A 23659-nucleotide genomic window follows, 5' to 3' on the forward strand; every position below is an offset into this window, starting at 1 on the left:
GAGGATTCTGTAGCTCCCATTCCACACCCTGTAATACCGCAGCCTGGGTTTTAACCATCTGTAGAACGCATAAAAGAGCCTGCCTCCCACTTGGCAAACTGTAAGACTGGTCCGATCCCAGGCAGTGAAGCCAGGATGGTGGTTCACATCTATAATCCTAGTACTTGGTAGGCTAAGGCAGAAGATTTCCCATGAGCTCAAGGCCATCCTGAGCTACATAGTAAGTACCAGGCCAAACTGCTATGCAGCAAAACTCTACCTCAAACAAAAACCAAACTAAAAAACAAAAACAAAAACAACAAAAACAAAAAACAAAAAACACAAAACAGGATTCAATGTACAGAATGCCAGAAGGCCTCAGGCTGCTCCAGTCAATGCTGAGGGGACCAAACACATTCCTGTGTCTATTTTAGACATATGAGGAAAGGACACTGGGTACAGGCCTGGACCGCTGCTGTTTAGATGCTGCTAAGAATCATGACCCTGGGATCCAGTGGCTCTCAGAAGCCCTAATGAAGCTTCCTGTCAGCGTATGAGCATCAGTGCAGACGCCAATCCCCTCATCTTCAGGAGGAGGGGCTAAGGCCCGGGGAACAAGGGTCTGGGAGAGGTCCTTTCAGAGCTATCAGTGTGACAGCAGGAGCTGGGACCCACTGGACCCCATCTTGCTGTCCGGGAACCTGTTCTCTATACACATCAGTCCTTGAGAAGCTGCACGGACTGCAGCCGTCTTTGGGTCAGCATGTGCTTGGACTGGAACAGGTTCAACTGTATTTGAACCAACTGCCAAAAATCAACACATGGAGAAAAGCAAGAACGAACAGTTCATGCAAGGCCTCTGTTAACTACCATCCCCATTTGCTGACAGAGTGATGTTTCCCATCTTCAAACCATTAACACACCTTATCTGATGTAAGGTGTGGGATGGGAACATGTCTGTGTTTTTATTTCTCCAAGTTGTCCAATATAGAAAATGGCTGGGGGCTTCTGCTCTCCCCTTAGTTTTGTCATATTTTAAGTTAAACCATTTTTAACTTTAAAGTTACACTCATTGGGTGTGTGTGTGTGTGTGTGTGTGTGTGTGTGTGTGTGTGTGTGTATACGCGCGCACATAGGCCACAGCATGGGGGTTTATGTCAGAGGATGACTTTGGGAGTCAGTTCTCTTCTGCCCCCATGTAGATCTTGGGGATCAAATTCAAGCCATCAGTCTTGGTATCCAGTATCTTTAGTTACTGAGTGATCTTACCAGCCCATAAGATAAAGTTTTGTTTGTTTGCTTGTTTGTTTGTTTGTTTTCAAGATAGGGCCTCACTATGTAGCCCTGGATGGATGTCCTGGAACTTACCAAGGAGACCAGGTTAGCCTTGAACTCATAGAGATCCACCTGCCTCTGCCTCCCCGACTGCAGAGATGAATGATGTTTGCCTCCACACCAGGTTTTAAAGCAATCTAGGGTGACTTAGTAATATAAAACAACATTACCACCAAGCAGCCCTTAAACATTTCCTAAAACACAGTGCATACTGTTTTGTTCTATATAGTAATATGACCGCCATAAATGGTGGCCCTATATTTTGGGGTCAGGGTGCGTGAAAATAAATTCTGCTACTTTTATTTTTAATTATCGACACCTTTTCCTTGGAACCAACCTTAATCTTGTCAGTTTAAACCGGCTTTGCTTTTTTAGGAACAGTTCTCACTTCGAACTCACGATGTGTGGAGTATGACCTTGAACTACTGATCCTGCCTCTACCCCCTGAGTTGGGATTTGGGTGCTTGCCACCATGCCTACTCTACTGGTGGTTTTACTGCTTTTAAATGCATGCATGCAACTGATTATGCAAAGCATAAGTGCCCAAACAGAATGTCATTCAATAAGTATGTGTTACGCCTGGGGCTCTTTCCCATACCTTGGCCCCTGGGGACAGAGGGCTCTTGACTTCTGACTTCTGAGGCGAGCTGACTTGCTGGATTTTGGGGGACGCCAGTGACACCGAAACTTGAGTGGCAGACATCGTGGTGTTTGTGGTTGTGGCCGTGGTGGCTCCCACTGCCTCAGCGAGGTCTGGAGGGAGGTCATCTTCATCACTGCGGTTACTAAAAGCACATGAAGCTCTGCTCATTACAATAATACACAGGCTGTGAGGGATTCGGGGAGGGGAGGCCAAAGCAATAGGACAGGCTCTCAAAGTGATGCCAAGTCAATGTCCAGGATCCAAAACAGGAACACACTTGGGCTGGACTTTCTGCCACTTTCCTCTGAGTGTGTGTGTGTGTGTGTGTGTGTGTGTGTGGTGAACCACACATATTTATTACTTTAACCATTTATAAATGAATGAGTCCATAGCATGAATCACTCACAGTTGTATAGCCATCCAGCTCTATATACCCCAGTCTTGCATCAATTGTAACAAAAACTGGGCCCCTCCCATAACTGCCAGAAACCTTTAGTCCAATCCTGTCCCCATTTTTGATCTTGCCTATTCCTGAAGCCTCACGGAAGTCCAATAGTGCTGTGGTATATATACATCAAAATGTCTTTCTCTCTCTCTTTTTTTTTTTTGGTTTTTTTTCTTTCCTTTTTTCAGAGCTGGGGACCGAACCCAGGGCCTTGCGCTTGCTAGGCAAGCACTCTACCACTGAGCTAAATCCCCAACCCCTATCTTTTTCTCTTATGTTGGGAAGTGCTCCATTGCACTGGCAATACCACACTCTCTTGGCTGTGTCTCTGCAGGTGGGTACTTGGTTGGACACTCACATCACAGTAAGTCATAGTAGGTGTGAAAGGACAAACACGTCTGTGAGGCTGCAGAAATCAAACTCATGAACTGTGTTCCCATGGAGGCACGAAGAATCTGGTCCCGGCAGCTGGAGCCCCAAGCATTTGTAAGCTACATGATGTGGATGCTGGGGCCCAAACTCCAGTCCTTTGCAAAAACAATATGTACTCTTGACTTCTGAGCTGTCTGACGAGCCTGGTTTCCACTTCATTTTTTTAAAAAGTTAGCCACATAGTGAGTGATGCAGAAGAGTGAGGTGAATATTTTTTATTATCCTCATATAAAACACCTTAACCCTAAAAGTGGAGTCACTATTTGTTTTTACATAAAAAGACATTTAAAAAAAACATAGCCCATTTCTTACAATAGGAAGTCAACCAGAGTGTCTAAAAATAGGAAAAGCTCCAAAGTCTTTTCTCTAAAAGACTGGTTATTATTATTATTATTATTATTATTATTATTATTATTATTATTATTATTATTTTGTTTCTCTCTGTGTGTGGATATATACAAGCCGTGTGGTTGCAGATACCCTCAGAGGCCAGAAGAGGGCATCAGATCCCTTGGAGCTGGAATACAGGCAGTTGTAAGCGACCTGAAAGCAGGCGCAGGAGGGTCTTAAAAAAGCAGCAAGTGCTTTCAACCACTGAGCTATCTCTCCAACCATATATATATTTGTAAGTACATACTTAAATATATATTTAATATTAAATATATCTATATATTATATAATATAAATATTAACATATATTAAATATATAGCTACTTTAAATACATATTTTAAAGTCTTTTGTCTTAACTTAGAACTTACAGTAAGGAAACATTTAAAATTTGGTAAGTCTCCAGCTTCACTTGAGTTTTTGAGATAATTCTGAGGTAATTCATGATAAAGTCATAAAGCCTTGCCTTATGGGGTTAGCCTGGGCTAGCTTCGATCTCTGGATCCTCCGGCTGTGCCTGCCAAGTGCTGAGATCACAGGCATGTGACACCACGCCTGCCTTACAGGACACGTTCACAAGCTTTTGTGAAGAACTGTGCCTTGAAACTCTTTTGCCGAGTGCAGCAGAGCAAAAGGGAGAGAAATTTTTTGTTTTTTTTAAACAAGAGCCAATTCGGTGATTAACTGAAAGTTTTCCCCTTCCAGGCCACCTACGGTTAGTCATTATTTAATAGGATCGCCCATCCCAAATGGGGGACACGTTTTGAACTTTGAAATGAAAGGGAACACAAGCCCTGGCAGCCTTGTCCTGGAGGGGTGGGGAGAGATCTTCATGGTTTAATTTGTTCCCCGGAGATCATTCGAGCTGTTCATTATCTGGGTTTGAGCCATCCTGGCTTTGCTAGACACACTGGGGCTATACACCTCAAGGTTCCCACCCGGCTTAGTGAGGTGACATGTGCCTGCTCTTATGACCCCCTGAGCATGTGGCTCCCTTCACCTTCCCACGAGGAGCTAATGGCACATCTGTGCTGGCTATTTGAGGATCGCCTCTCGTAACGAACCCCAACTTTTACATTATTGCATCCTGGATCCCTACACTTTTTCCCCCCAAAACACAATCTTTGGCCAGACCCTTGCAAAATCCCCTCAAGCCAGGAGGTGGTGTCCTTTAATCCCAGCCCTTGGGAGGCAGAAGCAGGCAGATCTCTGTGAATTCAGGATGGTCTGCAGAGTGAGTTCCAGGACAGCCAGGGCTACACAGTGAAGCCCTGCCTCGAAAAACAAACCAACACTCCTTTAGTGTGGGTACTAGCTCACTTTACAGATGAAGGAAAAGCTCTTGAAGCGAGGCCTGAAATCCCAATGACTCAGGGGGCTGATGCAAGAAGTCTGCCTTTGAGGGGGCAACGCAGGATGACCTTGTCTCAAAACAAAAGTGTGAAGACTGGATCAGAGACGTAGCTCAGTGGTACAGCACTTGCTTTGCATTGGTGAGGTCGCAGGTACCTTGCTCTTAAGAAAGAAGGAAATGAAAGGACAGGAAGGGCAAGGAAAAGGTACCGAGGACATGGTTCGGGGGTTGAAGCACTTGCCACCGAAGCCTGACGTCCAGAGTTTGGATCCCCAGAAACCCACCTGAATGATTGGTTTCCTGACTGTAATTCCCTCCTCTGAAAGGATATACGGGGGCCCCAGAGCATGCTGGTTAGTGACGAGCCAGGCTAGTGAGCTTTAGGTTTAGTTGAGAGATTTCACCTCAGTGAATGAGGTGGGTTCCTGATATCAACCCCCATCTTGTAAGTGCGCACACGCACAAACCAGAACCCCAGACTGCCCAGTTTCCACTGTGCCCAGAGATTCCTCTGCAGTTCTCTGACAAACTTCACACCCAGGCATAGTGTCTGAGCCACATCTGAGGCCAAAAAGGAGAACTCCAATTCAACCAGTCCTCCAACCCATGGCTGAGCCCGCCTGCCCTTCCTAGAGGCCTCAGCTGTCTTGTTTGGGCTGTTGTTTACACCTCTGTCTTTGCCTCCAGCACTCTATGAGACTACATTTGAGATGACAGATGGGAAGCATCACATTGCCAGTACCTGACCATGCCTGGAACCGTAGCCAAGGGAGTTTTGTTGAACTAAGTGGAAGAAAAAAAAAAAACTAGGTGGGTCCTGACACCCTCCGTAGCCCCATGCTTCCCCTCTGGTTCTGTTGACTGATCCCGCTGAACACGTTACTATCATGCCATGGGCTTTGAAGGCAGCTCTTCTTATGGCCTCTAGTGGTTTCTGTCTTACTAATCATCCACCCATGTAATCCTCCTCTAGAGTGTGAACTGAACCTAGCAATGTGTTTCCAATAAACAGAATATGGCAAAAACAATAGGAGGTCTTTTCTGTGTGAAGCTATACAAGACCAACTTTCATCTTGCCTCTCACATGCTTTCTGACAGAAACCTTACAAGACAGTAGCACAGGGTAACTGGGGTCCAACAGTCTCCTTGGGCATGGATTCTGATAGCAAGCATGTGAAGGACCAAGGCCCTAACGGGAAAATTGGTAGCTTGTTAAACCCCAACAGAGAAGCTCAGAGAGGTTGTCCCAGACTCCCGGTCCTCAGCAACTGTGGGGTGGCAAGCATTGAATTTACTATACCACAGTCAGTGAGGACAAATGTGCCCACTGTGACATCCAAATGGGAATTAAATGGAGTTTGGGAATAGCCATCTGAGAAGGTGCCTGGGGCAAAGCTAATGAGTTTATAACTAAAGGTTCATGTGTAACGTTCACGTGTAGGGGGTAGATAGGCGCAGAACTCACAAACTATACTGCCTTGTTAACCTCCTCACTCGGGGAGGTTTGATTTCCGGCTTCTCCACAGCTGGCTGGGCGGCTTCCACACGGATAGGAATGGGGCTTCTAGAGACAAAGGAAAAAAAAAAAGCATTTTTTTAAAGGTTGGTGTTTGTGAATTAGCCTTCTGAACTGCTTCTCAGGTAATCAGCTTCCTGATCCTGATGGTCAAGAAATCTGACTGTGCTTGACTTAGTAGTGTTTTTACTTAATAACTGAAATTACATTACAAATGCAGAAAAGTCCAAAATCAAATAAACAAGCAAGCATTATAGACACCGGAATAGAGTAGGGAACTAAATATAACCAGGTAAGGTACCAGATAAAATTGCCTTGCCTCAAAAGCTCCCTACCTCAATATGAGGGTTTGGTTCATAGCTTAGTCTTGCTGTGAAATAGAGAAAAACCCTTAAGTAACCCAGCTTTGGTTCCCAATAACTTGGTAGCTCACAATAGCTATGGCTATAGAACATGGTGAAGCCATATACTATATATCAGGCAGTATATGTATTTTATGTATATTGTTATAAATTTATATACTGAGATTATATATGTAAAGTGAAAATGTATAATCGAAAGAACTTTAGGACTCTCCCTAAAATATTCTAATACTATATACATGAGATGTTTTAAAAAGAGAGAGACATGGCTCAGTGGTTAAGACTGCTTGCTGCTTTTCCAAGGGACCTGAGTTCGATTCCCAGCACCTATGCTAGGTGTCTTTTTTTTTTTTTCTTTTCTATTTTTCGGAGCTGGGGACCGAACCCAGGGCCTTGCGATTGCTAGGCAAGCGCTCTACCACTGAGCTAAATCCCCAACCCTATGCTAGGTGTCTTAAGACTACTAATAATGCCTCCAGGGTATCCGATGCCCTCTTCCAGCCTCTGGGGGCACCTATGCACAGGTACACACACACACACACACACACAAATAAAAATAAAAATGTTAAGTTTCAAACCTGGGGCACAGATGCCTGTTTAACATATCACAGCAGGCCTGACTACCAGGTTCTTCCAGCAACCGTCAGACCCTGTTACAAGGTATAGCTGGCACACCCCACTCTTAACTTTGAACTCTCCAGCCCAGGGGCCTGGACTCCTTTCCTTATGTAACCCAACCATTTTGTATATCTGTTTTCTCTGTACCTTTGGCCTCCTGGCTGAGGTACCTACCCACCTCCCCAACTCCTCACATGGCCTTGCTCAAGATCATGTTCACTCTGGGTTCTCCAAGATGTCCCTGCCCCTGGCTGTGCTCTCCTGCACGTCTACAATAAACTTTCTCCCTGGCTGCAGTCATAGCTAGGAGCAGTCATATCCATTCTTTTCCTTTTTATTCACCCCCCTTTTTTTATTAAAAAAGATATTAAATTTTCCTTTTATTTTTTCTCAGTCATTTATGGCAATCCAATGGCTTTATTTAAAACTGATTTTTTTAATTATCATTTTTAAATTTTATTCTGTGTGTGTGTGCGTGTGTGCATACAGAGGCTGGAGAGCAGACGGCATGCAGGAGTCCGTTCTCCTGCCCTGTGCATCTGAGAGCTAAAAGCTCATTAGCCTTGAGGGTGGGACTCACTTAAGTCATTTCACCAGCCCCAAAACAGTGACTTTACAAAAAAATCTTTAATATATTTTTTATGGTCATAGCTAATTTCATATTTTAAAAAAATACCAGTAACTACTGCCTAATACCAGAGAGACCCTGAGACCAGTTGAGGCCCTGAGCAAGAGGCCCTGACAGATCACCAGACGCTTTTGCACTTCCATTTTCTCTTCTATTATGTGGAGAGTGTGCAGTTGGTCCTTAGCAAATGCTTGTTGAATAGACACAGAAAAGAATGAATGAGGAAACTGAGTCAGTATGTTGGATTCGTGGTTCTCTCAGGCCAGAACTCCCTGAAATGACCCCATCTCCTAGGGTTCTCTGTTTCGTGCAAGCAAGACCACACCAATGGGAGAGACAGCAGATGTCTAGCTGAATGCAGGGTACCATCCCCACCACCCTGACATTGAAGGGGCCCCAGCAGAAGGGCAAGGGGTAGGAAGTGACCTGTCAGGAGGGACCTCAGGCTGAGTTTATTCTAAAGGCAATGACAGTCACTAAAGGGTTTAGTCTCGGGAGGGTCCTTAGACTAAAGGTCTTTCCTGCAGAAAGGTCCTCAGAGCCATGAAGAGTGTATTAGTGGGAGAGCCAGGGTATTAATGATCTGGAATAAGAGGCAAGGAAGGGTGGGGAAGGGCTGGGAGTAAGGTCCTGAATGGATTTTTTGAGATAATACTGAAACTCGAATGGATGGGTTGTGATAACCAATCAGGTGAGGGGATGAGGTGGGTGGGTGGGAAAAAGGGGAGGAACTAGATAATGCTGCCCTCCAAGACTGGAGACAGATGGAGGAAGGATGGTGGGCAGAGTGGAAAGGGGCTTTTGTTTGTTTTGCCTTTTCCAGTGCCGGGGATGGAACTCGAGCCCATGTACGTGTTATAAAAGTACTCTCCAGCTGAGCTAGACCCCAACCTGAATTAAGTCCCTGTAATGTCCAGGAGGGACCCAGATAGGCTGTCATTAAGACAACAGAGATACCCTAGCCTCTGCTTTGAGCACTGGATATAACAATTCCCTAGGGCACCCAGACATTCACTAAGATGCTTTTTTTCTGCCCCTTCTATTCCCACTCCCATCCATCCACCCACAGGTTCTCAAGGACTGAGGAGGGACTCAGGAGTCTAGTTTTACGTGGTTGGGGATTAAACCCGGGGCCTTTAGCATGCTAGGCAGGCTCTCCACTACTGAGTTAACCTCCCCAGCCAGGGCCAGGACCTGTGATTTTCAACGAGACTCTGTTGTACACTTGAGGAAAGCACCCAAGGGAGCACTCTGGGGAGTAGGTGACAGTAGACCACCAAGACGGCAATAAGACTGCCATGGTGACATGCTGTCAGTCATCTGGGCTGAGGTGGGATTCCCCTGGGGCATGGGGTGGGGAGATAGTGGCTGAGAGGGTCAATGAACCCATGTGATTCCAGTTCTGACAAAGCTAAGAACCCAAGGAAGAGCAGTGAGCAGAGGCTGGGAAGGGTCCTCTTTCCTGTATTGTCAACGATGACGCCACTCTGGGGACAGAGGTTGGAGCGTCTTTACTGGAGGGACGTCAAGGTCAGAAACCACTCAAGGAAGCTGGGTTCTACGCTAGCACAGCAGGCAGCAATGTTAAGCCAGGAATAAGCAACAGGAAGTCTTTATATTGGTTTCTTTGGGCCCCTATTCTCTTCTCTTTGTTTTCCCTCCCTGCTTCTGTCATCCAGGTCCCCGCCCCCGCCCCCAGAGAAATCCATCTGACATAATGCACATCACACCATATCGTCTCCCCACTGAAACGAGAAGCAACAGACCTGACATTAGTATCCTGGAGACTCGACTTCTTATTGATATTTACAAATGAGGGCTCCTCTTTTCCAATCTGTTAAAGAAAACAGGTTAGTCGAATGTAAACAGCTTGGCGTGTAAAAAACGCTCCCAGGTCTCCTACATCCCAAGGATTGTAGTGAGAAGGAGGACCACAGAGGTAACTCATCAGGTGTTTAGTCAATCACAAAGTTATTCTGTTTTCACAGCAAACAACAACGACAAAAAAAAAAGTTTTCTTGAGTCATTCCTGCTACTGAGGATTAAGGTGTGAAAACTGAAAATTCAATCATTTGCTTGCAATTTATACCTTTATTGAGAGCACTTGCTATGTGTCAGTTCCTGCCTGAATGTGAAAGGGAACGTGTGGGAAAAGCAGCCCGCAGTTCAATCCCTTCCGGCACTCTGTGTATCAAGAACAAGAATGGGCTACAGGCCCCCGTAGCATTTACAGTGATAGCTTTAAAAGGAACTTGGAATCCTGTACATCCGAGGAGCAGTCCCGGAAGGAATGATGTCATTTGAGTCCCTGAGAATGACAAGGGAGGAAAGGACACCCACACAGCCAGCCGAATAGCATGTATACAGGCAGTCAGCGGGGGAAATGCCCCGCCCACAGCCCTCATGTTCAGCCTCTGCTCTGTACCGATGTTCAGTGATGTCATGGAGACTGGTGTGGACAGCAGTCCGCACACAGATCTGGCCCAGCTCCTGTCAGAGTCTTTTCTGCGGCCAGCAATAAGACAGTACCTCTGGCTTCCTTTCCATACACCTGTGCTCTGCGCCCTGGTCCCCGGAGGGAACTGGTGCTCACCCCCCACCCCCACCCCGCCCCTGGCAGGATGCTGGGCTGCATACAGCAGCTCTCTACACAAACTGTCAAGCCACACTAACCCAGGGATTCCTACAGTCGTTCCCGAGAACACTAGTTCTGTGGAGGAGAGTGGGAGCCATTTACAAAGTGGCCCATGCTATTAGAGGGAATTAAAATACAGCACGCTTTTCCTTGAGAACTTCTCGAACTCTATACGAGGCTAATATGCTGCTTTGGAGGGTGGATGGGTGGGTGGTGTATCCTTTCTACAGTGATGGGTGAGCATGGGCCAGCATTCCTGGTTTTGCTAACCTCGTGGCTTCCTCTCTTCTCCACCGCTTTCAGGGCCTTCCTCTTTATCTGTCTGACCCAGTGCATTTTTCTTTTCTTTGGGTCTATAGCCCCTCCTTTTCCACACCTTCCAAAATGAATTAATTTTGGTGCACATTACATCTTCATTATGGCAGAAGCCTGGATCCTCTACAGCGGCACTCTCTGTACAGCACAAGACCCCTGAGAACATGGCAGACCTTCCCAATATGCATAACATCGACTGCATAGGCTATGAAACATGTGGCGTTTACTCACTTGGTGATAGGACAAACTAGCATACACAGAACTGACAGTGGGAGAGCAGGTAAGACAATCAGATGTGACTGTGACTTGAGATAGCTGAGGTTTACTTATTTATTACACGTGTGTGTGTGTGTGTGTGTGTGTGTGTGTGTGTGCGCGTGCGCGCGCGCGTGTGTGCACTTGCCCAGTACACACATGGAAGCCAAAGGACGACTTGGGGAGCTGGTCCTCTCTTTCCACCATGTAGTTGTTAGGGATGGAACTCAGATCATCACAGTTGGCACCCAGTGTCTTTGTCCTTTGAGCCACCCAGCCAGCCCTGCAATCACTAAGTTTGAGGTGAGGCGCCAACCTGACTGTCCTATAAAAACTGTCACTGCCATCACCCAGAGCAGTGAGTGTCCCCAATAATTCCCTAATCTTAATCTGTGGTTGTTCCTACCTGTATGCCCTGAGGTAATGCAAGACACTGGTCAGGATCTCCGTGCTATCCTTTAATCTTTTTTTTTTTTTACTAGTGATTCAGCAATTAATATTAACATTTACATATCATTTTGGCAATCATTTATTTTTGTTAAAAATACATACTTGGTAGATATATAGAAAGTGTAGATGAGCCAAGAGAGGAAAATTTAAAGAAGTCACTGGTGGGTTCACATTGCAGAGGCAACCCCGTGGCTCTCTAGGTGTATTCTTTCTCAACTTAAGATTCTGAATCTTGATAGAAGCTTGTAGAGTGATGTGTCTACTTCATACTCACTAGTGCCAGGTTCCCTCAAGTCATTTCTCTCTCGTGTAGGGTGCAAGTTGTCTAGCACTAGAATTAAGCTTCCTACCATGATAGTATCTTGGCCCATATCTCCCTCTCTCTCTCCTTCTCTAGTTCTCTTCGCCATGAAGGAGGATAACGAGAAGGTGCCTACTTTGCTAACGGACTACATTTTAAAAGGTGAGAGCAGCTACCCTCCTCCCAGAACTGAAGGGTCCTCTCCTCTGAGTTCCTGCCCAAGCTGTAGAGCTTGTGCTGAAACTCTCAGAGCACTCACACCAGGCCGACCGGGCAGCAGTCACACCACATGGTCGTCGTGAGGGCTTTGAGGTAATGGGTGTCACTAGCAGGCCTGAAGGGATTCTGTTACTTCAGGTCACCACTGTGAGTCCTCATGAGGAACAGGACACCAACAAAGGACTTACTGTGGAGAAATCTGGTGGCTCTTGCACCAGGTCCCATTTAGTAGGAAAAACAAAGCCTGAAAATAAGTTAATACTTTCAGTACTTGAGAGGAGAAGGACGCCATGATTAAGTTTGTCTCTTCATAACTTTTTATGAAAGAGAGTACTGCTGGAGACCCAGGGTTCATTCACGCCAGGCAAGCAGTCTTCCACTGAGCCACAGTTGTAGCTTCTTGAACATTTTACTGTGGAAGTCTTCAGTACGGGCAACGGGAAGATCGTTCTTATCTTCCACATTCATTTTTTTTATGTACTATATTCCCTGCATGTTTGGTTACCTTGTGTGTGCCCAAAGAGGCCAGCAGAGGGTGTCAGGTCCCTTGGGACAGGAGTTGCAGATGTGGGTGCTGGGAATTGAACCCAGGTCTTCAGGAAGAGCAGCCAGTGCCTTTAACTCCTGAGCCATGTCTCCAGCCCACTCCAGTCTTATAAAGTCTTTTTTTTTTTTTACTTTTTTTTTCAGTTACTACTGTACTTTATTGTGTTCAACCAAATCACCATGTTACAAAAATAGCAAGCTGCCATAATAAAAAAATAAGGCTCCTCTATCCAGCACCAGATAGCATCATTTTACTTTCAAGCCTAGAAATTGCACACTTGTATATAAACCAACCGAAGATGAGGATTGAGAGTTCATCTTGGTGGATTTTTCCTTTGATGAATATGAAGTGTCCTTCCTTATCTTTTTTGATGACTTTTAATTGAAAATTGATTTTATTTGATATTAGAATGGCTACTCCAGCTTGCTTCTTCTGACCATTTGCTTGGAAAGTTGTTTTCCAGCCTTTCACTCTGAGGTAGTGTCTGTCTTTGTCTCTGAGGTGTGTTTCCTGTAGGCAGCAGAATGCAGGGTCCTCGTTGCGTATCCAGTTTGTTAATCTATGTCTTTTTATTGGGGAGTTGAGGCCATTGATGTTGAGAGATATTAAGGAATAGTGATTATTGCTTCCTGTTATATTCATATTTGGATGTGAGGTTATGTTTGTGTGCTTTTCTTCTCTTTGTTTTGTTGCCAAGACGATTAGTTTCTTGCTTCTTCTAGGGTATAGCTTGCCTCCTTATGTTGGGCTTTACCCTTTATTATCCTTTATAGTGCTGGATTTGTAGAAAGATATTGTGTAAATTTGGTTTTGTCATGGAATATCTTGGTTTCTCCATCTATGTTAATTGAGAGTTTTGCAGGATACAGTAACCTGGGCTGGCATTTGTATTCTCTTAGGGTCTGTATGACATCTGTCCAGGATCTTCTGGCCTTCATAGTTTCTGGCGAAAAGTCTGGTGTGATTCTGATAGGTCTGCTTTTATATGTTACTTGACCTTTTTCCCTTACTGCTTTTAATATTCTTTCTTTATTTTGTGCGTTTGGTGTTTTGACAATTATGTGACGGGAGGTGTTTCTTTTCTGGTCCAATCTATTTGGAGTTCTGTAGGCTTCTTGTATGCCTATGGGTATCTCTTTTTTTAGGTTAGGGAAGTTTTCTTCTATGATTTTGTTGAAGATATTTACTGGTCCTTTGAGCTGGGAGTCTTCACTCTCTTCTATACCTATTATCCTTAGGTTTGATCTTCTCATTGAGTCCTGGATTTCCTGTATGTTTTGGACCAGTAGCTTTTTCTGCTTTACATTATCTTTGACAGTTGAGTCAATGATTTCTATGGAATCTTCTGCTCCCGAGATTCTCTCTTCCATCTCTTGTATTCTGTTGGTGAAGCTTGTATCTACAGCTCCTTGTCTTTTCTTTTGATTTTCTATGTCCAGGGTTGTTTCCATGTGTTCTTTCTTGATTGCGTCTATTTCCATTTTTAATTCCTTCAACTGTTTGATTGTGTTTTCCTGGAATTCTTTCAGGGATTTTTGCGATTCCTCTCTGTAGGCTTCTACTTGTTCTCTAAGGGAGTTCTTTATGTCTTTCTTGAAGTCCTCCAGCATCATGATCAAATATGATTTTGAAACTAGATCTTGCTTTTCTGGTGTGTTTGGATATTCAGTGTTTGCTTTGGTGGGAGAATTGGGCTCCGATGATGGCATGTAGTCTTGGTTTCTGTTGCTTGGGTTCCTGCGCTTGCCTCTCGCCATCAGATTATCTCTAGTGTTACTTTGTTCTGCTATTTCTGACAGTGGCTAGACTGTCCTATAAGCCTGTGTGTCAGGAGTGCTGTAGACCTGTTTTCCTGTTTTCTTTCAGCCAGTTATGGGGACAGAGTGTTCTGCTTTTGGGCGTGTAGTTTTTCCTCTCTACAGGTCTTCAGCTGTTCCTGTGGGCCTGTGTCTTGAGTTCACCAGGCAGGTTTCTTGCAGGGGAAAAGTTGGTCCTACCTGTGGTTCCAAGGCTCAAGTTTGCTCGTGGGGTACTGCCTAAGTCCTCTCCGTGGCGGCAGCAACCGGGAAGATCTGCGCCGCTCTTTCCGGGAGCCTCCGTGCACCAGGGTTCCAGATGACGTTTGGTGTTTTCCTCTGGCGTCTGGATGTGCACAGAGTGCAGTCTCTTCTGGTTTCCCAGGCGTGTCTGCCTCTCTGAAGGTTTAGCTCTCCCTCCGCTATCCTTTAATCTTAACAGTTACCTAGGGAGGTGGCTTTTAATTTGTTTTGTTTTGTTCGGTTTCTTTAACTTGTGCATGTGTAACATGTACGGGTGTGTGGTGTCTGTGTGTGAGTGTGTTCAGGTATGCAGGGCTAGAGATAGGAGTCACGGGTCCTCCTTACTTACTGTCTACCTTTGAGGGTCTCTTGCTGAACCTGGAGCTAGTGGCTTTTCAACAAGGCCAGTACCTAGCCAGCCCCAGCAAGCCTGCTGCCACCCCAAGCGCTGGGGTGACAGGCAGGGATGGGATCATACTTGTATATGCATGCTAGGATCTGCGTTCCATTCCTCAAGCTTGCAAAGAAAATGTTTTTAACCTCTGAGCAGTCTCTTCAGCCCCTCGAGAGGAAATCTTACTATGTTGTCTCAAGCTGGTCTCTAGCGCTTGAGCTTAGAGACTTTCCTGCATCAGTGTCCCAAGTGCCTGAGACTACAGGTGTACACCACCAGACCTAGCTGATCCCCACGTTCTGGGCAAAACAGCCGAGACCCAGGGAAGTTAATAGATGAGTTTAAGATGGCATTACGAAGATAAAGATCAGGACTCAAACCAGAGCCAGTGGTTCTCAACCTGTGGGTTGTAACCCCCCTTCCTTGGTGGTTAAATGACCCTTTCACAGAGGTCCCATATTAGATATCCTGCATATCGGACATTCACATTGCAATTCATAAGGGTAGCAAAATTACAGTTATGAAGTAGCAACAAATTAATTTTATGGTTGGTGGTGACCCCAACAGGAGAATTTTATTAAAGGGCCGCAGCATTAGGAAGGTTGAGCACCGCAGAACCAGACCAAGGGCTTTCCATCACATAGTCCATACCTCCTGTTTACATCGGCCTCCCAGCGGAAGAAACCCTGTGCTCTTGTCTCTCACCGCATCTTCTGGGAGGATTCAAAGCACACAGATTGTTATGTACGTAGCCAGAGAATGTGTGCTCTTCACAATGTAAGTATGGGTAGGTAGACCCATAAGGACGGTCGATTCTTACCTATTGTTTTAGTGAGCACTTGGACAACTGTAGCGCTGTGTGTGTGTGTGTGTGTGTGTGTGTGTGTGTGTGTGTGCGCGCGCGCGCGCGCGTGCAGGGACATGCTTGCCACGGTGTATGTGGGAGATCAGAGAACAACTTTAAGGGGCTGGCTCTCTCATTCAACTATATGTGTCCTGGGGACTGAACTGAGCCACTGAGTCATCTTGTCACGCCAACCATAGCTTATTATATGGCAGGGATGGCCAATGGGTTTCTCCCTGGAGGCCACCTGTGACTCGGGCCACTTAGAACCCTCATTTAGGGTGGCAGAAGGAGTGTAGTTAATGGCCATTGTGGTGCCAGTGATATGTGTTCCAGTGCCAGTCGGAGGGTTTATGTGAGTTATCACACTATCCTCTCTTATCTCCAAATTCACCCCTTCTCCTCGGTTCTGGGATGAGAAGCAGCAAACAAATTTCCTCTGCCAACAGGGGGCACTGGAGGGATTTTTGGCTTTACCTACTTCTGGGTTGCCCCAGCCTGGCTTCTCCACAGGAACACCTAAGTCAGGTTACAGTATTGCAGCACCGGGAGATCCTGGGTTGCCCGGTCCATCACAGACCCAGCACCAGAATCCCCGCCCCTTGCCCCAGACTGTGAGACCTGTCGCTCTGGGCCCTTAGTGTGTGACCAGGCCACATGTAACTCATGAAGTTACATACAAGAGCAGGCCATGGGGACCTGAACTCAGGAGTGTGTTTCACCTGTGTGGATTCTTCCTCCTGGCACACACATACACGTTCGAGCAACCTTTGCTCCCTGTGCTCTTGTGATGCAAAGTACTTCCAGAGCTGCCACCTCCGGGTCCCCGGAGTAGTGAGTCAAGTGTAGTTCAGGGAGAAGGTTAGACGTGCGGATCACTAGCCCCCACACTGACTTCCTGAACCCTCTCTGCTGGGGCCCTTATGCAACTAGCACGTAAGAACCACCATCTCTCACTTCCCCCTCTCCCATTCGCAAGCATGAATAATAACCACAGCTGTCAGTAATTCTCTGCATTAAGACCCAGGCTTCCTCGAGCCAGTGAGACAGCTCAGCATGTAAAAGTGCCTGACTGATGCCAAGGCTGACAGCCAGAGTCCGATCCGCAGGACCCACAGGGCAAAAAGAAAGAACTGACTCCTGAAAGTGGTCCTCTGTCCTCCACAAGCAGCCCATGGCATGAGCCCCTGCACCCCTCCTAACAAAGAGATAAAATGTAACTGCAATAATAATAACAACAACAACAACAACAACATCCAGGCTCTTATACCAAGAAGTGGCTCCTATCTCTATACTAAACCTTGATGTGGCTGCGTCACTGTCCCCCTGTGTGGCACTGAGGAAACCCTGTAACATGAGATTGAAGGAGCATTCACCCCTCATACCTGGGCATTCACACGAGAGGCATTCTCTAGCTGTGCTTTCAAAATGTTACATTTCACATGATCTGCCACCGGCGAAGGCAGCAGCGGGGTCTGAAGGGTCTTCTCGGAAACTTTCTTTTCCTCGGCCTGAGATAAAGCAAAATCCAGGTGACACATGTCAAGCAAACAGAAAAGAAAATTCATGACAACTTCCACCAACAACCACGACAACAAGTAACACAAGGGTCTGAGTGTGTGTGTGTGTGTGTGTGTGTGTGTGTGTGTGTGTGTGTGTGCACCCTGATAAAACTTGTAATGCAGAGGCTTCCCACATATCACCCCACTTTCTAGTGAGACACATCAGGTAAAGGTTTAAGAAAGGAAGGGACCCCTTTAAACTCAGTTAACAGGAATCAGCGACAGAAGCGACAGCTTCTCTTCCCCCAGCCCAGCCTTGAGCTATTCCCTCCATGCCACCTCAGAGATGGGAAGACGTGCCAGTAATTAGCAAGATCAAGAAAAAGAACACGAAATACTTGCTGATATTTGTTCAGTAAACCTTGCTGGAAACCATGACTCTCGATGAGGAATTTGTATCTGTTATTTCATTAATGAATTTAATGCATATGCAGCAGATGAGAGCCAGGGCCTCATGCTCTATCGTGGAGCCACACTCCCAGACCCTGGATCACACTGGACTTCAGGAGTTTGGCACTAATTTCACAATTCCTACCATCTCCTAAGTATTAAGTGACTATGTTCCTAAAGTTCATGTGACTTGGTTAAGGTAGATAACCCTAGGAATACATATATTTGAATCATGTTCAAAGGAAAACATCTTTAAAATCAAAGGCTTTGTCACTATAGTAGACATGGTATTGACATGGTGATTAAAATAAAAGTTATTCATCTCTACCTGTAGCCCTGAAATGATCTTAGATGGTATATGTGCCACTTTGGGGAGATAATGTCTAACTGTCCACCATACTGTAGGTTATGGTTATCGCAGGTCCCAAAACAATATAGTGCTTGACCCAGACTTGATGTCCAATAAATACTCCCTATAGACGATTATGGTGACACCCACTAATTATCAGAAGAGATATGAGCACAAGACCTCATGATTGCTAATGGAAATTCAGTAGTATCAGGAGGTAGTGTGGCTGGTCAGCCACCATGTACAAAAGCAAGAAGGAAGTGTTCTAAAATCCTCATCTTCCCTAAGTTCTGGAACTGTTATTCACCAGATCAAAGGCCCCACTGAGGTTAAGCATGGTGGCACTTCTCTACTACCCCAACGTTCAGGAGGGGGATGCAGAAAAAGGGTAGGTTCAAGATGAGTCTGGCCCACATACTGAGAAAAAGCAAGAATCCCATTGACCATCTTAGTATCCATTACAGGAATATCATGAAAGCCATAGAAGTGCAGGGCATGTGGCTAGATTATCCAGTCTCCCCAAGGGAATGAAGAAGGACGTCTGGGAGAGAAGCAGACTCCAGCCATGCCACTTAGTACCAAACAGACAAAGGCAAGTGTTCTGAAGTAAAATGTCAGTCCTTTCTCTCTAGGGTAGCATCAAAAATAGATGATGACGACAATGATCTTGGTAATGACCATGATGATGTTGGTGACAACCTCAATAACAGTGATGATAATAACGATGGCGGTGGTGGTGATGATGAGGACCAGGATCATAATAACCGTGATGATTAAGAAAAACGCCAGTAGCTGACATGTTCAAGAGCTGTCACTGGCCACATATTTCATGGGCATGACTCACTGGAGGCCCACTTGTCCAGGCTATTTGGAGCTAGATATCTTTTTACATATTTTTTTAAGTTTTCATTTATTCCTTTAGTGTGTGTGTGTGAGAGAGAGAGAGAGAGAGAGAGAGAGAGAGAGAGAGAGAGAAGGGAAGGGAAGGGAAGGGAAGGGAAGGGAAGGGAAGGGAAGAGAAGAGAAGAGAAGAGAAGAGAAGAGAAGAGAAGAGAAGAGAAGAGAAGAGAAGAGAAGAGAAGAGAAGAGAAGAGAAGAGGTGTGTAGCAAACCAGAGGACAACATTGGAGAGTCAGTTCTCTCCTTCTGCAAGTGGGCCCCGTGTATGAATGTGGGCTTAGCAGCCATGTCTTCCCCACTCAGGCATCTTTAAGTCACTTCTGCCGGCTTATCTTGCTGGTGCCTTCATTATCTTCACGTTAGCAGAAGACAGACAACCGTGGGCTGCCGATGCAGCTTGGTGGAGCACAAGGTTCAATTCCAAGCTCTCTTCCATCACAAGGGGAAGAGTTGCACGATGAGAAGAGAAAGCAGTATATCATTTACCGGGGTTTGTAGAGGAGAAAAAATACACAAAGCAGGGCCATGGGAAGCCACTTGCCTGGGGTCACATAGAGGGAGGCAGATTCTGATGGAGTCCAAATCCAGAACTCCCAACCACTCAACCACGCTAGCCTCTCTGCTGCCATCTCCTCCTTCATAAGAACTTTAAGATGCTCAATGAGAGAGAGAGAGAGAGAGAGAGAGAGAGAGAGAGAGAGAGAGAGAGAGAGAGAATGAATTATGAATGGCTTTCTCAGAAAATACAGCAAGCTCTGCCTGGGATGGAAGAAGGGTAGCAAGAGTAAGCCACCATGCTGGACCTCAAAAAATGGCATATCTGGCTGGACTCAGGGTTATTCCTCCTTTAGGAAGATAAGTAACTTACCTATTACTTATTATCTGGAAACGTAAGTTTTACAGTGTAGGTTTCGGGTAATTTACTTTGTGCTTATAAATCCAGTCACATTAATTATTTCATACTTGAGGTTTTCTCCATAGATAATGTTAAAGAGTTCATTTGTAGTTGGTTTTAATTTAGGGAGTGGCATTTGGCGAGCGGGAACTTAATTAGTTAGGATCCCATTGGAGGGTTTTGACAGTGATTTACAGGGAAGTGTTTATACCAACAACAATGAAGACCTACTTCACATGATGGCGTGCTGCTAAAACAAGGATTCAGCACTGACTTCCCCCTTAAGTTTAGCCACTCTAACCCGCTGTTAGGACAGACAATTCAAGCTGGCTTGCTCCTGTCCCGGCTGGACAAAGCAGTACAGCCCGGTACTGCTCAGCTACATGAATGACCTCCATTGAAGACCAATACAAAAATCTGTAAACTCCTGCATCTTTGTGTGCCTTTTGTTTAAAAGGCACCTCTATTAGCACTGGGTGGGGACTGTCTCACAGGTATGAGGACCTGAATTTGGATTCCCAGAAGCTACATAAAAAGCAGGCAGAGCAGGCCAGGGCAGGGCAGGGAGGGTTTGTTATCTCACTAATGACAAGACAGGAGGTGGAGTATAAGACGTCATACAGGTGAAGGCAGGTACAAGACAGAACAAGGCCTATCATTGGATGAGAAGGAAGGATGGGCAGGAGAAAAGTTTTAGAGGAGGAGGAGACTAAAGGAGGCAGGAGAAGCAGTGGAGAGAACATGGAGGCTGATGTTAAGGTTCCTCTCTGCACATTTACAGGTTGTTATGAATATTCTTAAGGGATGGGTGTGTATGGGCTTTGTATGTCTAGGTGGGCAATTATATCTTATCAATTGGACCAGAGGTTCTCGTGTTGTGTGTTCTTTCATGTGGCGATTTAAGTTCAAGAGAGTATGTCATGGGTGGTGACACTGGGCCGCTAAGGAATTGGGATGTGTGTTTCTGGCATGGTGGCAACCTGCCTTAGGAACTAGATGTGTAGAGAGATTGTTGCCAGGCTCAGAGAGAAGCCATCGGCAGTGTGGTATGGGATGGAGCAGCGAGGGTGAGAGACTTTGCTGACTGAGATGACAATATCTACCAGATATCTTGGGGCACTGCGGTGCCGGACTGGTGCAGGATAAAGACAGCATTTTTTTTTATAATTTTACAGCAACAGTGGAGAGCCACAGTTCTCTGGAAGCCCACAGGACCCATCAGCCTGGCCTATGGAGTGAAATCCAGGCCAGTGAGAGATCTAGTCACCAATAAAGGTGGAAGGTGCCTGAGTTCCAACACACATTCCCACATTCATACATCCATACCCACACATGCATGCACCTTACACTCTCATGACTGCACACACACACACACACACACACACACACACACACACACACACACCACACAAAGTTGTCTCCAAGGGAGATTTCAAGACCACAGTTCCAGCTCAGAGCACGGCTCCAGCATTGCTATGCTGTCTGGTTTTGTTTTTGTTTTATTTGTTTGGTTTTTTTGTTGTTGTTGTTTGGTTTGTTTTTTCAAGACAGTTTCTTTGTGTAGCTCTGGCTGTCCTGGAACTCACTTTGTAGACCAGGCTAGCCTTAAACTTAGAGAGATCCACTGCCTCTGCCTCCTGAGTGCTGGGATTAAAGGTGTTCCGCACCACCACCAGGTGCACTGTCTGTTTTTCAGAACCGCAATGTTTTAAGTTTGAACTGTGGAAAGAGACTGTGTCATCCAACATGGCATTAACAACTCAACATACAAATCAAAGACAACGGGGTATTGTTATTAGACAATAGGCCATCTATTTGGGAATGTCCTCTTGGGATAAGGAAGCAGTCGGATGTGTATATAAATTGTTGATAGAGACAATTAACACATGGGAAATCCGAGGAGCCTGAAATCCCCACTGTTGTTTGGGGACCACTTGGAAATAGGGAGTGAAAATCACTACATTAAGAACAGGAAGTTACAGAAACCATGGATGAATCAGAGGTGGATATATCCTTAAGGTGTGAAAAAAAAAATCGTTCAAGCTAGTGGCTCCCATTCGAGGTGTCATGCTTTACTGAGGCGATCTATGGTGAGAAACAGTTTACTTTTAAAATATATGATTACATTTATTTATTTATTTATTTATTTATTTATTTATTTATTTATGTGTACAGGTATAACCGTGTGAGGTCAGGGGATAACTTGTACAAGCCAGTTCTCTCCTTTTTTCATGTGAAAGCGAAGGATAAGAGTGTAAGAGGATAAGAGTAGGTGTAAGAGTCTTTAGCCGCTAAGCCAGCTCACTGGCCCAAGAAAGGTTTCTTAACAACAGGAGCACGAACACACACACACACACACACACACACACACACACACACACACACACACACAGAGGCGCCTGCTGTGGGGCAGCACACTCCATGCAGAGCTGGCCTGGCACCTTGTTTATGTTGATGTGCAGGGCAGGCCAGGGTCCCGCTGCCTTCACGGTGTCCAGCTCCAGTTTCTTCAGATGGGCAGCTGCTTCGCTGTACAGGGCAGGTGCTCCGGGGCTCAGTTCTAGAATGTGGCAGGGAAAGGACAAAGTAAGAGTTCAAAGTCAGACAGATACAGGTTCAGAGACCCCTCGGGAAGCTGACTCCCGAATCCTTTTCTGCCTTTCCAGCTTCTGCAGTTCCGGAACATGTGAGGCTGAGGTTTCATAACCTTACTCCCATAGATAGGAGTTGGGAGGCCCTGGGCGTGATGTTTGACCCCTCTGGGCTGCTAAGCCATTTAGAAATGAAAATAGAAATCACTTATCTTGCAGGGTTTCTGGAGTATTAAGTGAGATTATTCTTACAAAAGGACTCAAATGTGGAAAGGTCCTTTACATGCTGAAAAGACAGATGTCCAGGCTGCAAGGCATGGCAAGGTGGCTCGGAGAGTCATATTATGTCTCTAAAAACCCAAGCCGTTGGCTTTTTGTAGTGTGTTGCATCTGTTTGCCACCACGCCCCCATCCCTAGCTCGGATTTATTACAAATACATTAAACATTCACTAAATATTAAATATTCATTATCCAGTAAAGCTTGTGCTTTACCACTTGTTAACAACTGGCATCTGGGGAGTGGAAATAAACAAATAAGATATGATTCTAGTGCAAGTGGAGGGAAGACATTTCACATAAAAAGCACTGAGAGCTTAAGATATCCTCAACCCCGGCTGGGGGTGCAGGAAGCATGCAGGGATGCCACGTGAGCTGGCTGCCGGGGCACGTGGGGTCTCACTAGGGCTGAGGAAAAGCCTTCCAAGTGGAGGGACAGCACACACAAACTCGGGGCTGGGACTGCGAGGTTCTTTGTGAAAGGACAGAGGTTCCGAGCAGCTGGAGTGTGGGAAGGATGGGGAGGCTAGGACCACAGGGGGAGGCTTTGGAGGTCTGTCCGGTGACCACGCTCTTGTGTGGACTTATGGGGGGCCAGGAGGAACAGAAGGTCTTAACACTGACAGTGGTAGTTTCTCTATGGGGAATGCACAACAGGAAGGATACTATTAGGAGGCCACACCAGTCACCTCTACGCGAATGGATGAGGTGAACAAGGGCCAGGATAGCCTGGCCACCGTATGGATTCTTCTTCCTAACTGGACTAAGGGTTCCCATCTTTCTTCCATCTAGCTAACCTCAAAAGGTTCTTACGGTGTGAGGATGAGGCTGAGTTGCTCAGTCTATCCGGACAGCTCACAGCTGCATGCAGGGTTAGGCTAGAAGGTTCCTGGACACTCACTGCACACCCTCTCTCCTGCTCACAGAGGGACCAAAACCCGGAGAGCATCCTCAGCTGCTCAGTGGGAACCCCAGCGTCCCGACCTCTGACCTGCC

General features: G+C 45.9%; 1 protein-coding gene across 7 annotated transcripts in view; it reads right to left on the reverse strand.

Moving 5' to 3' along the window:
• Epb41l4b (erythrocyte membrane protein band 4.1 like 4B) overlaps positions 1 to 23659 on the reverse strand; it is a 160867-nt gene that overhangs the window by 26583 nt on the left and 110625 nt on the right. For 3 of the 7 annotated variants that reach the window (XM_039110571.2, XM_039110573.2, XM_063288230.1), the window contains 5 exons: positions 22237 to 22355; positions 17085 to 17210; positions 9467 to 9534; positions 6042 to 6140; positions 1913 to 2099 (listed from right to left, as the gene is read on the reverse strand). In XM_039110571.2, coding sequence (XP_038966499.1) covers positions 1913 to 2099; positions 6042 to 6140; positions 9467 to 9534; positions 17085 to 17210; positions 22237 to 22355 — 599 coding nt within the window. 7 annotated transcript variants of the gene reach the window in all.

The sequence above is a fragment of the Rattus norvegicus genome, chromosome 5, assembly GCF_036323735.1.
Source record: "Rattus norvegicus strain BN/NHsdMcwi chromosome 5, GRCr8, whole genome shotgun sequence".
NCBI classification, from domain to species: domain Eukaryota; kingdom Metazoa; phylum Chordata; class Mammalia; order Rodentia; family Muridae; genus Rattus; species Rattus norvegicus.